Source organism: Scylla paramamosain, chromosome 31 (assembly GCF_035594125.1).
Source record: "Scylla paramamosain isolate STU-SP2022 chromosome 31, ASM3559412v1, whole genome shotgun sequence".
Taxonomy (NCBI): domain Eukaryota; kingdom Metazoa; phylum Arthropoda; class Malacostraca; order Decapoda; family Portunidae; genus Scylla; species Scylla paramamosain.
In genome coordinates, this window is record NC_087181.1 from 1,507,501 (window position 1) to 1,522,500 (window position 15,000).

Sequence of the window (15,000 nt, forward strand, 5' to 3'; positions counted from 1 at the left end):
GGCCCCTAAGAATCTCAGTATCTCCTTCCTATTGGTGGGTGGAGGGAGATTTACAATGTCCTTCACCTTGGCTTCCACGGTTCTCACTTCACCTTTCCCAACCTTGAAGCCTAAGTACTCCACGTCAGCTTGCACGAAATTACTTTTTGCTAAGTTGACAGTAAGGTTGGCATCATCCAGCCTCCTGAATACTTCCTCCAGCAGCTGCACATGTTCTTCCCAACTCTCAGTGTACAACAATATGTCATCTATGTACACAGAACATCCCTTCAAGCCCTTCAGTACTCTGTTCATTAACCTCTGAAAAGAACTCCCACTGTTCTTCATCCCAAACGGAAGAACTTTGTACTGGTATAATCCATCCATGGTGGCAAAAGCTGATATGGCTTTTGCCCTCTCAGTGAGTCCTACTTGCCAATATCCCTTTAACAAGTCAATTTTTGTTATGAAGTTGGCACTTCCCACATGATCTATACAGTCATCAACTCTAGGGATAGGGTAAGCATCAGGTTTTGTCACCATGTTAACCTTCCTATAGTCCGTACAGAAACGGAAACTCTCTTGACCAGGCTTGGGCACCAGTACACATGGCGAGCTCCATGGGCTCTCACTGGGCTCAATCAAGTCGTGTTCCAGCATATACTCTACTTCTTTTCTCATGATCTCTCTTTTCTGCGGGTTAACTCTGTAGGGATGCTGTTTGATGGGTTCAGCCTCCCCAACATCCACATCGTGCACCACCACATTAGTTTTTCTAGGTGCATCAGGGAACAAAGAACTGAACCTTTCAATTATCTCCCTAATCCTCTCCCTCTTCTCCAGCTCCATGTGCCACAGTTTATCATTTAAATTCCCTAACACAGCTGAGTTCTCTAGCACCATCCCTTCACACCTGCTCAATTTCACTTCAGACCACTTCTCCTCCGCCTCAGTGGTTACATTTACAACACTCACAGCTCTTACTCCTCCTGCTACATCATCTCCATTTTCTCTGTCCCTTTCGTGAAATGGCTTCAGCATGTTTACATGACACAACTGGTTCTTTTTCTTCCTCCCTGGAGTTTTTACAATGTAATTTACATCACTCATTTTTCTCTCAATCTCCCAAGGCCCGCTGAACCTGGCTTTGAAAGGATCACCCTGCAATGGGAAAAGAACCAAGACCTTGTCCCCAGGCTGGAAAGATCTGGCCCTCGCCTTCTTGTCATACCAGCCTTTCATTTCACTCTGACTATTTTTCAGATTTTCCCGAGCAATTTCCCTAGCTCTCATCAATCTGTCCTTGAAATCAGATACATATTTCACCACAGTATGAGGCTCCTCTACTCCTAACCATTTTTCTTTCACCATCCTTAAAGGACCGTTCACCTCATGGCCATACACTAACTCAAATGGGCTGAAACCAGTTGACTCCTGCACACTGTCCCTTAACGCGAATAAGGCTAGTGGCAATGCCTCATCCCAAGCAGACTTCAAGCTTTCATCACTCTCCTGAGCTTTTATCAACTCGTTCTTTTCTACCAGAAAATCAAGGTTGGGCCCCACCTGACCTACAACCGGTCCACCACTCGCGCACTCCGGGTTAGTTCCTTTTTCATCAGGTTCCTCAAACAGGACGCCCAGGCCTTCGTCCTCCTGCGTTGCTCCCTCGGCGTCCATGCGTACCTTCCGGGCCATCGCTCGGGTCACTGCGCAGACTGGGAACAATTCGGGCACCTCTGCCTCCCCATCTGTTGAGTGAGGGACTGCTGCCGGAGTGGTGGTTTCCGTCATCCCTATCAGAGGGTTGTCTACCATCTGAAGTTTAGGGATAACTCGACCTCCAGCCAGGTCGTTCCCAACCAGCATATCCACTCCATCTACGGGCAGTGCCTCCTTCACTCCCACCGTCACCTCTCCAGTGACGTATCCACAGTCCAGCCAAACTTTGTGCAGGGGAATACTGAACTTGCCTCCTGCACCCTTGCATGAGACCTCTCTGCCAGTGCTGGTCTCCTCATTCCATGGGAGTACACTACTTAAGATCAGGCTCTGGTTAGCTCCCGTATCCCGAAGGATTCTGATCACCTTCTCTGGGCTTCCCTCCACTTTCACTGTGCCCTTACTGGTGAAGTGCTCAAAGCCCTCATCTTTCGGCGGCTCCTCTTGTATCTCTGCATTCATATTCTCCACATACTTTATCAGGTCTCTTTGGGCGGCAACTGCTCCCACTGGCTTCGGCCGTCCCTTCGGACACTGGAACTTCCTATGCCCGCTACTTCCACATCCAAGGCACTTAACTGCACCTTCATCCCCACTACTCTTCTGGTAATAGGTAGTGCTCCTGGGCCTACTCCCATAGGGCGCAGACCTCATGTTGTGGTCGGCTGGCGGGGGCATGGTGTAAGTGTGGGGAAAACTATAGTTGTTAGGGCGGGGCTGGTTTGATCTGTGGACTGATGTCGAGCTCATCTGACTGTCATTCTTATATCTCTGATGACCATCATTTCTGCTGGAGAATGGCTTTCTCCCTTCATGGTGTTCATCTCCGTTCATCCCACGGACCGCACAGTACTTGTCAGCTCTGCGTCCGGCTTCCATCACGTCTTTCACGTCGTGTGATGCGAGCTCACATCTTACACTAAGGGGCATTTGGCTCATAAATTGTTCCATCTGTATAACTCCTTTTACCTCTTCAAGCGTAGTGGCTTCCTCGGCCTTCAGCCACCGGTCCAGTTTAAGGATAACCTCTCGAGCCATCCCGAGATAAGTATCACCTGGGCGTTTTGTCGTCCTGCGGAACCTTTCCCGGTACACATCCGGACATAGAAGGGTTGATCCCAACACCGCTTCCTTTACCACTTCATAATCACGCGCCTCTTGCTCACTCAAATTCACATATACCGCTCGGGCCCTTCCCTCAAATTTAGACTGGACTATTATTGCCCAATCATTTTCATCCCATCCCATCATCTTTGCAGCCTTTTCAAATTGAAAAAAGAAGTTTTCTTCCTCCCCTTCCACAAAGTTAGGCATACTGATGGCCCTTCTCTCTAAATCCCCGTTGCCTTGAGCACCATTTCCTACCCTGGTCCCGTTCACTTTATTTTTACTTTCTGCTCTAATTTTTTCTATCTCAATCTCCTTTTGCATCTGTATTTGCTCCCTCTTTAACTCCATCTCTTGCTGTTTCTGTTCCCTCTTTAACTCCATCTCTTGCTGTTTCTGTTCCTTCTGCATCTGTATTTGAAGTTTCATTAACTCAAATTTTTCACTACTAGAAAGGCCATCTGTTCCACCAAAAGCACCCAGGTTTATCTCACCGACCCCAGCACCTTCCTCTACACTCTCCTCATCATTATCCTCACTTTCACCACCACCATTTTCAAACCAGCTCCTCTCCACAAGAGCATTTTTTAACTCCGCCTGCATTTCCTCCTTTTTCTTGGATTTCAACTCCACTTGAAACCTCTCAGCCACTGAACACAATTCCTCCTTGGTTAGTGTGTACAGATCATGCACACTTCTCGACAGAAGGAACATCTCAACACGTCTAGCGGCCATGATTACAATCACAACACTCCACAAAATATTCCTCCAAATATTCACAATAAATGCACAGTTTTAAAGAAATATTTCACACAGGTAAATTCCTCCCAACAACAATCACCATGTAACACTCGTTACATCCCACAAATGTTCAAAAATCCCGGACGGGCCCCCCATATTCTGTCACGATCGCCTACTTACCTGCGATCGTACGATACCGGTTATCTCTCCAAGAAAGTGGACGTTACACTGATCCCGGAAAGTTTTAAAGGTCTGGATTTTTAAAGGCTTCGAGTGCCTACCCGACCTATCCGAAATCGTCAGAATTATCTCTTACTCCACCTTTACCTTGACTCAGCACACCTGGAATCACCTCTAATACCAGATTGTTGTTGGGGGGGGGGGTAGAAAACACGATTATTCCATGTTACAAGCACATATATTAATACTAATAATAATTCACAAACAACATGAGGTAGCACACGTTACTACATGACGTTCTCGTCACTTCCCACGTCACCAGAACCCGTTTACACCTCCACCAGTCACAGAAATGTTTCCCCTCAACCGCAGGAATTTACCCGGACGCCATTTCCGCGTCCCCAGACAATAATTCCCGAATTTCACCTCCTCAAACCTCACAAGAGGTTTACCTCCTCAAACCTCACAAAATATTACCATTATCACCAAAGATTACCCATAACACCATAACATCGTCCCCAAAATCACCAGTACACCACAACACCAACTTCCAAGGTTAACACCACAACCTCCACTCACAAAATGGCTGCCAGTTTGACCTATGACCCCTCCCAACAGCGTCACCGGCACAACTCAACAACCGAATTTCAGCGGACAAGAGCTCTTGGTACCACAAAAGACTCACTAACCTGATCCTGGATATCAAGGTTATACCGCTACATCACCAATACCTCCACAAGCTCACTCCATCACCAATCCACACCAAAATCCTCCCCTGAGAGACGCCTTCCCTCCACCTTTCCTCACGACCTAAGGCGCTCTGATTTTTCCCCTCCTTGGAATGTGTTGTTGCCCACTCAAGCTCCCCTCGTTTTCAACGTATTTCACCTCAATTATACTCCCTTCCTTATACATATAAAGATATAGAGAACTTAAATTATGAAGAGAATAATACTACATGATATAAAATGGGTAAATAAGCCTTACACTACTTATAACAATAATAAGGATAATGTCTGAATGGCAGGTAACCGGAACACGGGGACACTAAGAAAACGTGATCCCATTCAAGGTAAACTCGGCCAATCACATGACAACATACACACACACATTGAACATTACGTGTGCACACAGTAAAAAGACACATTCTCTTACAAACAGATTTCTAGTTTGACAGCAAAATGTAAAAAAAAAAAAAAAAAAATCAGTCACTAGTTATTAATATCACAATGTGAGAGGGGCACCTTTTCACATAACATGTCGGAAACATAAGACACACATTTTATGTTCAGTGATAAAGTAAATAATGGTGTATAGTTTTCCTAAGTGTCCGTTCTTAAAAAAAAAAAAAATAAAATAAATAAAACAAATAAAAAAATAAATAATAAAAATTCATTCTTTTTTTTACAGTCTCAGTGAAGGAATAATTAGTTTTATGTAGTGATGGTATAGACAATGTTACTTTTTGGTGTCAGAGTTACATAGTTCAGTTGAGGTGTATGTTGTAGAATGTAAACATATTTTCTGTAATATTAAGAGAACAGGTGAGTGATTCCGGTATTTCAGTTTTCGCGTCCGGGTTCCCTTGATGACTTATCCACCGTGGTTGTGTTGTACGATGCGACATTCTTTATGCTGCTAGTTAGGTTTTCGTCGTGTGAGAGAAGCATCTTTCACTCCATCCTCGTAATACGAGTATTAGAGAAATTCATTCTGCTTACGTAAAATAATTGGTAGAGCGGACTTTTTGCTCTACACTACTGCCAATACTTCAGCTCATGCACAGCAATGTTACAGGTGCACTTGTCCCAATACAGTATTAGTGTTAATAATTCTGCCCACGTACAGCAGTGTTAGAGGCGCACCCTTCACACTCCTCCTTAGTTCATCTGGTGGTGGCGGTGGTGGTGCTCATGCTGGTGCTGGAGCTACTACTACACTGTGTCTCAAATAAACTAGCGAAGGGAAGCCCTCTCCGCAGGAGGGTGGGGGCAGGGTCCCGTCCTTCAAAACCTGAGATTGGCTGGTGGAAAGCGGGCGGCACGGTTGTAGTTTGGATTAATTATGACGACCAGGAAGGTGTGGGTGAGTGGTAATCTACCGCTAATCTTCACCCAAACCATCTCTCTCTCTCTCTCTCTCTCTCTCTCTCTCTCTCTCTCTCTCTCTCTCTCTCTCTCTCTCTCTCTCTCTCTCTCTCTCATTGTTTGAATGCAAACTTTAGGTTGAGGCACCAAGAAAACATGCCATTTATTACTCGTCCATCATCCATATAGTTTCTCGCCACAGCAAAAACTTCCTCCACTCCTCCTATTCAGACATCTTTCCTCACAAATATTAATATTCTGTCTTCCCTGCCTGGCAATTTCTCTTCCCCACACCCTCATCCCTCACCCCTCCACAACTTGACTTGAAGACACACACACACACACACACACACACACACACACACACACACACACACACACACACACACATACTTAATAAAAATGTGCTTGTATGTACATGCAAAGTATTAGACTCGGACTTGAAAATATAAAACAGAATATTTGTACTTACACTTGGAGTCGTGATACTTAAATGTAATTGTACCCGTAATCGAGCACATCACCATCCACCTTCACCATCCATTATTATTATTATTCCATAGATATTTTTCAAGTGCTGGAGTTCAAATTTTACACACACACACACACACACACACACACACACACACACACACACACACACACACAAACACGTTGATGAAGTTCTGATTCGTACACATAGATTGGCTTGCACATACACACACACACACACACACACACACATACACACACAGCAAGTGGCTGTTTAAGGGTTAAGCACCAATTTTACAGTTTTGTGATTCGTTTCTGATCGGCGCCACACACACACACACACACACACATATGCTAGTGAAGCTTGTGGAAGTGCAGACTTAACACCACACCACCACACCACATCACACCACCACACACCACCACACCACGATATTCTTGGCGCCTAGCCCCGCCCCGCCGAGCCTCACCAAGCCCGTCCGACCCCCTCCCCGCTCCGCCGCGGCTAAGGTAACAATTTCCCATCACATATTTAGCGTAATTTCCAGGGCTTTACAGGTGTTTCCAGGTGATTTAAAGACTCAGGTGTGCAGGAGTAGGTGGAGGAGAAGGAGATGGAGGGGAGAGAAGGAGAGGGAGGGGGAGGGGAGAGGTGGAGATAAGGAGGATTGGTGGAAAAAAACTACTTCGGTTCTATGTCACGTTTTTTTTTTTTTTTTTTATTAATGGGGTTTGCATTGCTTTGATATTAATTTTATTGATAGAAAAGTAAAAAAAAGTTATAAAATGTAGTAAAATCTTATTTAGGTGTATTTTTGTTCCTCGTTAAAATAATACTTTTCGTCGTTTTATAAATTTATTTATATTTCTATTAGCACGCCTAGGATTGCTTTGGTGTTTGATTTAAGACTTAAAAAACATACGAAACGTGTCCCAAGTAATAATACTCAGTAAAATCTAGTCTAATTAGTAAAATCTTATTTAGGTGTGTTTTTGTTCCTCGTTAAAATAACATTTTATCGTCGTTTTATAAATTTATTTATATTTCGTATTTTCAAATTTAATACAAGTCCGTTGTTAGATCTGAAAATGTATTTTCTTTATACGACGAGGAATTCGTGTTTTCGTTATTTATCTAGAAAGTAACATTTTTTTTTGTATTCATCATATGTAAGCTAACCTAGTCTGGCTGTGGTTTCCTTCTCGATAGTATAACTTTTTTGTGGACACTTTCGTAAAAATTACAGATTGTTTCTTGGATTTTTCCTTATTATTAGTCAGGCCGGAAATGTTTTTATATTCCAGATATTTGAAGTTGACGGGAAGTCAGAATATATAAGGCATTCCAGTCTAGCTCCATTTTTGCGAGGAGTCAATTTCAAAATGGATTAACGTACGTATATAAAAGAGTGATGGCATCAGGGTACTGAGACCCGGGACGTCCCTCCATTTCACTTTCTCTCCACCAGTATGTTAGTTGAAGTGTATGGCAGGTTATAATATATAGTGCATTCCAGTGCGGGCGTCTTTCTTCCCGCGAATTTCAAAATTAATTGTGGTACGTAAACATAAGAGTCGAAACGGACATGTTCCCTGCCTAACTCCCTGCCTGTACATAATATTCTAGTTAAATTTCCACTTGTTTCCAAACTCATACGTAAAGAAAAGCTATAATTAACCACGAAAATAAATATATAAACTCTAAAATGCCCAAAATAAGGGTTAAATAAAGTGAAGGGTGCAGTCCCGTTCAGAGCGCCCACCGTGAAAACATCAGGACCCAGACCGAGACCTTCCCTGCTCCCTGCCCGCGTCTCTTCGTCAACATTTCCCTCGATTTCCAGGTATTTCCAGGTGTTCCCTAGCATAAGATGTGTAGATTGTGTTAGCAATGGAGGAGGAGGAGGAGGAGGAGGAGGAAGGACTGGAGGTGGTGGAGAGTAGTAGTAGTAGTAGTAGTAGTAGAAGGAGGAGGAGGAGGAGGAGGAGGAGGAGAAAGTGAGGAATGGAGGTGAAGCATGAGTGGGGAGTGGTTTACACTACTACTACTGCTACTACTACTACTTCTACTACTACTACTACTACTACTACTACTACTACTACTACTACTATTGCTACTACTACTACTACTACTACTACTACTACTACTACTACTACTACTACTACTACTACTACTACTGCTACTACTACTACTACTACTTATGGCGGTGGCGGTGGTGGTGCCAGATGAATAATAATACTCGCGCGCCATCCGTCACGAGCACCAATTAACCAGGGCCCATATACACAAAACTTGTTAGCACTAACAAATAGCTGTTAAGAGTAACAAATTCCTGTTAAGGCTAACATTTAGCTGTTAAGCACTAACAGTGGATACAGAAAACTTGTTAGGGCCTTAAAAGTACTGTTAAGGTAAAAGTGCTGTGGAGGACTTTTAGGCTCTTAACAAATTCCTGTTAGTAGAGAAGATGGCGGAGCAACAACAACAACTTCCAAGACGACAGCGAGTGTATCGACAGCGACGGGACGTATTCAACGAGTACAGTGACGACGAACTCATCAAACGCTTCAGGATGAACCGTGCTGGTATAATAACAGTGGCTGATTTAGTGAGGGACAAACTTCAATCCCGTACAGAACGGAATCAACCACTGAGTCCTGAGACCAAGGTGGCAATTACCCTAAGATATTTGGCCACGGGTAAAATGCAGCAGTGCAGCAGTGACGACTTTGGGACCTCACAAGCAACAATCAGCCGTGTCATTACTCAGACAATTGATGCACTGTCAGAACCAGACATTGTAACTCAATTTGTAAAATTCCCATTGACTCGCCAAGAAGTTCAAGTGAAACAAGAAGAGTTCATGGAAGACTATAGGTTTCCCGGTGTTGTGGGTACCATAGATGGCACACACATTAGAATTGTGGCTCCCAGTGTCGATGAACATTTATATGTAAATAGAAAACGATACCACAGCATCAATGTGCAAGTCGTATTCGATGCCAAGTACAGGATACTTGATGTCTTGGCACGGTGGCCTGGTTCAGTACATGATGCCAGGATATTGGACGAGTCTGGCTTGAAGGCACTTTTTGAACAAAATTATGTCCCAGCTGGATGCTACCTTCTAGGAGACAGTGGTTATCCTTGCAAGGAGTGGTTGCTGACGCCTTATCTAAACCCTCTGGCTGGCGTTCAGACAAACTATAACACGTAAGTTAAAATCATGTTTCTTATGCTATATAGTACAGTTTATTTTAAAGGAGGTATTGTCCTCTCCAGTCTAGGTAGTAGTCATTACTTAATGTGATAACAACCAAAATACCAATACAGTATAGAATTCCTCTTCAGTACAGATTTTCTCTTCAACACTATGCAGCTTATAGATGCTACTGTATAATTTTATACTGCAATACCTCACCTTATGATGGTTAACAATTCTTGCAGAGCACACAAGAGGACACGTTGTGTTGTAGAGCGGGGGATTGGCCAGCTCAAGCGACGGTTCCATGTACTTCATGGTGAAGTGCGATTGTCCCCAGAGAAGACATGCAAAATCGTCTATGTCTGTGCTCTGCTTCACAACATGTGCAAGCAGTTTAACATTCCAGTGCCTATCAACGAGGAAGATGAAGTGTTCCACGATGCAGCTGAAGGGGACGTAGGTGCAGATGAAGAAGAGCCAGGTGAAGCAGAGATACCTCCTAATCCTGGTAGACCAGCTGGCCGTAATGGACATCCATTTCGAGATTATATTGCCAATCTTCATTTCAGGTATGTGCTACTTATCCTTATCAACTTTTCTGAATGTACTGTACTGTATACTGTACAATACAGTATACTGTATACATTACAATATATGTTCACTAAAATAATAAATAATAAGAATAAGAATAATAATAATAATAATAATAATAATAATAATAAATTAATATAATAACTTAATTACCCTTGCTCAGAGATGCAGTACTGTGCATAAATATTTGTGATTGGTGCCAGTCTTATTTTCTAAACTACTAAATTTTTGTACATTTATTTATATTGCAGCAGACCAGTGGCTGAGTGAGGTATCATGAAGGTGTGATTGTTGTTGCAGTGCTCTCTCTCTACTAACAAGTTTTTTCCACTTAAAGTCAAAAGTGAAAGATAAAATGAAACAAATACAGTTTATAAAATAATATAATTTGTATTTTTGTCCTTTACATACATGCTACAGTATATAACCTCATGGATCTCATGAAGATTGTTCACCCCAAGCATGTTAGGGTGGACAATCTTCATGAGAGCGAGACTGGGGGTGGACAATCTTCAGCTGACCCGACCATTCCCTAACCTAACCTAACCTAAACTTCGGTGTTAGATGCCGAGAGCAGCTGAAGTGGACAATCTTCATGAGAGTGCGGCTCGGGTGGACAATTTTCAGTTGGGTACTCTGGGGTGGACAATCTTCATGAGATTCAATTTTGTTAATAATACTGACTGTAAAATCTTAATAAATAAAATAATATATTTTTATTTCCTCTGCATAAATTTATACTGTACCAAAAATGAAGCCTATACAATTCACATATTAATTTTTCATATTTTTTGCTGTCAAAGACTGGTAATAATCAATTTCTGCCATCATTAACTTATGTTTAAGTTCAATGTTTCCCCTCAATGCTAACAATTTTACTTTCCTTTTTTCAATTTTTAACTTTTCCTTTTCAAGTTTTAATTTGCGTTTTTCAGCTTTGTATTGTTGATATTCATCACTGACACTTGAACACTTTCTTAGTTTTGGTGTTGATATGCTTGGTTGGGCCGCAGAGGTTTCAGGTTCAGTGATGGTGCATTCTATAAAGGACCCATCCTCCAAGAGTTCTAAGTGGTGGGCCTTGTGCGAAGATTGTTGTGGTTGGGGCTGGCGTTGGACACTTTGCCAATGAAGCTGAGGGAGTTCACTATCATCCTCTACCTGTTGCTGGGGTGGTTCTTCTCCCAACTCTTCAGTGTCTTCCTGCCGTTGCTGGGTCTGCAGCTTCCTAAAACCATTGCATAAATTTACCACAGTTAAAAACATGCAACTATTTTAATCTCACAAGGAGAAAAGTGCATATCAACTACAGTACAGTATGTAAAAATGCCTTGCTGAAGGATGAACTATCTGATAACAATATATCATTGCAAATGTTAGGCTAAAATTGTGGTACACTACACAATAGAAAGTCCAATACAGTACACAGGACAAAAAAATTGCAAGAATCTTACCTCAACGTATGAAAACCGAGATCATTCTGATTCACACCTGTCACAGTTGCATTCTTCTCCCCTAATAATTCCTCCACTTTCATGTCTACTGGGTCAAGTGGAGGAGCTTGGGGGCCACCAGCACCTTCAATAAGAGTTAATCATATTTTAGCAAAGTACTGTAAAGCTGCAAATATACAATAGCACTACACATTACAGTACAATATAATTTGTATGTATGACTAAGTTTGCACTGAATTTGACTGCTACAGTACTTGCAACACATCTTGGTTAAATGATATGCATGTTATTAATACTGTGAGAAGGAACACTCAAATGCTAAATTTCTACCTTAATGAAAGTAATTGTGACAAGTTGATTGAGGTGAATAAGCAATAGGAATAACATGAAAGCTATTTCGCTTATGTTAACTTCTTAAAACGGAAGAGTAGACAGTAACAAGTTAATCTTACCTGATTGGTTATATTCAGCCTTTATTGCCGCAATTTTCTTCCTCGATTTTGAGAGCACAGAAAACCATTTGGTTTCAACTTCTTCTACAGTCCGCTTAGTCAGTGGATTTCTTCCATTAATGGCATCAGTTATGCTTTGCCATGCCTCCCTCTTGTCCTTGTGGCTTAAACTTGGTTTAAATCGCCCATTTATAATCAAGTGTTTCTCCATTATCACGTTAACCAAGAGGAGTGTTTCCTCTTGTGACCAGTTTGGCTTCCTTTTCTTTTTCTGTGGTTCTTCTGCCATGTCTATATCCTCTGAAGTAATTGCTGAGTGTAGGAAGATTTGTCTGTGGCGCGGCCGCCTGCACACTGTCTACAAACATACGGCGCGATGCGCTTTCGTCCAAAAATATCTGTCGTTGGTTAATAAGTACTCCTAAAAAAACCATTATATACGTTATTTATGTGCTACCATGATACTATATTAATACATTTTGAACAACTGCATTAATAACACTGTTTTATGTGTGCAATTTTTAATAATATGCCCATTTACATGTTCATAAGCCGCTAACTTCAGCATTGTTTAGCGGGACTTGACAAACAACTGTTTACTAGCTAACATTTGCTAGTTAAGCATTGGTGAATTACTTTTAGTGATTTTCTGTTAGCTAGCAGAGATTGTTAAGACTAACAAAAAAGGTTTGTGTATACGGGCCCAGGTAATTTAGTGCGCGAGTGTTGTGTTTCGTAGTGAGTGGCATGACAGATGACCCGCGCCCCGCCATCCATCACCCGTCACCGTACTGACTCGCGGCGACTCAAGCAAGGAAGGGACCAGGTCAAGGTCATGCTTACTCTTCTTGACTAACAACTTCCGAGATGCTGCTTGTAAGTTGTGACTGCCGCAAGTGTTACAGTGTTAGGTGATCTCATGTTCCGCCATCACTCTAACTTGTGACTCCTGAGCAATGGATCCCAAGCTGTGGGTGTGTGGGGATACAGGGGGACGTGAAGTTATCTGTCCAAAAGTTAATACTTATAATAACATGCAGTATAATGAATTTAGTTAAAGAAGCAAATGTTTATCAGAATGTCTCCTGCCTATATAATTCATTTGTTTCAACTCAGACATTTTTCTTAAACAATGTTAAAATATAAAATGTAAAAATGGATAATTTTGTATAAAAGAAAGTGTGTGTGTGTGTGTGTGTGTGTGTGTGTGTGTGCGTGGTCCTTGTGAGACCGTGAGAAGAAAAAAAAAAGAGTGGGCGGAGTAAATATATGATAGTTTGGGAAGCACTGCTCTAGAAACTAAAACAAGGACCAGACTCGCCTCTCTTGACGGGGATCTTATGAGTATGACTTGTGTAGTGAGTCGCTCTGACCGCCGCGGGTATTGCAGTGTCTGGTGATCCAAGTACCGTCACCATACTTACTCATGGTGACCAGCTGGGGACTAAAACAATGAACACACTCACCATTCCTGAAGGGGATGTTATGAATATGACTTAGTTGTAAGTCGTCCTGACCGCCACAGGTATTAGATGATCCTGTGTCGCGTCACTACACTAACTTGTGGTGACTGTAAACCAAAGGACAGACTCACATTCTTGACGGGAGTCTTATGAGTTATGAGTAGCGAGTCTCCCTGAATCTGTGAGTATTGGTTCATCAGTGTTGTCAGCCTGAGATGTGCGGTATTAGTTTGAGCATAACAGGAGCTCCTTACATGTGACGTGGAGGAGGAGGAGGAGGAGGAGGTGCTATTATGCGGAGGAGTTGAGAGCAGAGAAGGAGAAGAGATGAGGAGAGGAGGAGAGGGGGAGGCTGGGTACCGCCCCCCCTCCAGAAAGCTTCAAGTCCTGAGAGCCACTCTGGGGACGCCCTGCTAGCGTGACGGACACATGAATGAATGTGTGTGTGTGTGTGTGTGTGTGTGTGTGTGTGTGTGTGGCTGTATGTGCGTAAGCATTGTGTATATTTATTTGTGCGACTGTATGTGTGTGTGTCTATGTGGTTTCGTCTATTATGTCTTTGTATGTCTGTTCGTCTGTCTGATGCCTCCTCTCTCTCTCTCTCTCTCTCTCTCTCTCTCTCTCTCTCTCTCTCTCTCTCTCTCTCTCTCTCTCTCTCTCTCTCTCTCTCTCTCTCTCTCTCTCTCTCTCTCTCTCTCGAGTGGAGTCGAAAGATATCGTCTAGAGTCCAGAAGATATTGATGTAAGACATAAATTATTTGTTTATTTCTCTGTGAAAATATTTCGTTTTTAACTCAAATTCATTTGCGTTAAATCATTACTATTTTTCTCCACAGTGTTGTTAGGTTTGTTTTACATGGGAAAAACAATGATGCATTATGTGAGATATATCTTCTTGGAAATGAAGAAACAATCATAAAAAGAAACGATGATTAATTTTATTCCTAAAATTTATATAGAACGAAAGCCAGGCTACATACTCGTAATATATTGAATCCTCACCTTACATACAAGCGTGCAGAAATAACAGAAGATTCTCACCACGAACACTCATGAGAAGCGTCTCATTCAGGAGTACGCAGAAGTACAAGACAGGCACAGACTCGAGGAAAAATTGTCGACTTCTCAATCATTGTATCGATAGTGAACACTCCATGCCGCACGAGCACACTCCTCGCGGCGCGGCTGAGGAGGCGCTGAAGGAGACGTGACGGACTTAATGCAGAGTGTGTAGTGCAGTGTTCCGCTTCACCCTGACGAACACTCAGGTGGAGTTTCACTACTGAACGCAAGAAATCCACCCACCTTCCCTCCCACACATACACACACTTCATGGTGAATATTTATGATTAGTGTTTCTCGGTGAATTTATGATGCGTGTGGAGGCGAGTGTGTGGATGTGTTCAAATGATTGGTGGATTTTTTTCTGCGTGGGATTCATCATTAAAGTCATCAGTGGTGAAACAGCCAAAGAAATGATAATTGCTTATTATTGTTATCAGAGTAAAAATAATTAAATGTTCATATATTCTATTAATAAATTACTT

The 15,000-nt window shown here is 42.3% G+C and overlaps 2 protein-coding genes across 2 annotated transcripts; one reads left to right on the forward strand and one right to left on the reverse strand.

Moving 5' to 3' along the window:
- Positions 1–8,565: 8,565 nt before the first annotated feature.
- LOC135116372 (putative nuclease HARBI1) lies at positions 8,566–10,496 on the forward strand. Its single transcript, XM_064033757.1, has 3 exons — positions 8,566–9,501; positions 9,736–10,062; positions 10,336–10,496. The coding sequence occupies exons 1-3, from the start codon at positions 8,756–8,758 to the stop codon at positions 10,352–10,354; spliced, it is 1,092 nt and encodes a 363-aa protein (XP_063889827.1). The 5' UTR covers positions 8,566–8,755; the 3' UTR covers positions 10,355–10,496.
- Positions 10,497–10,508: 12 nt separating this feature from the next.
- Positions 10,509–12,695, reverse strand: LOC135116373 (myb/SANT-like DNA-binding domain-containing protein 4). The gene is made up of 3 exons (XM_064033758.1): positions 11,991–12,695; positions 11,539–11,662; positions 10,509–11,312 (listed from the first exon to the last, which is right to left on the reverse strand). The coding sequence occupies exons 1-3, from the start codon at positions 12,277–12,279 to the stop codon at positions 10,859–10,861; spliced, it is 867 nt and encodes a 288-aa protein (XP_063889828.1). The 5' UTR covers positions 12,280–12,695; the 3' UTR covers positions 10,509–10,858.
- Positions 12,696–15,000: the final 2,305 nt, after the last annotated feature.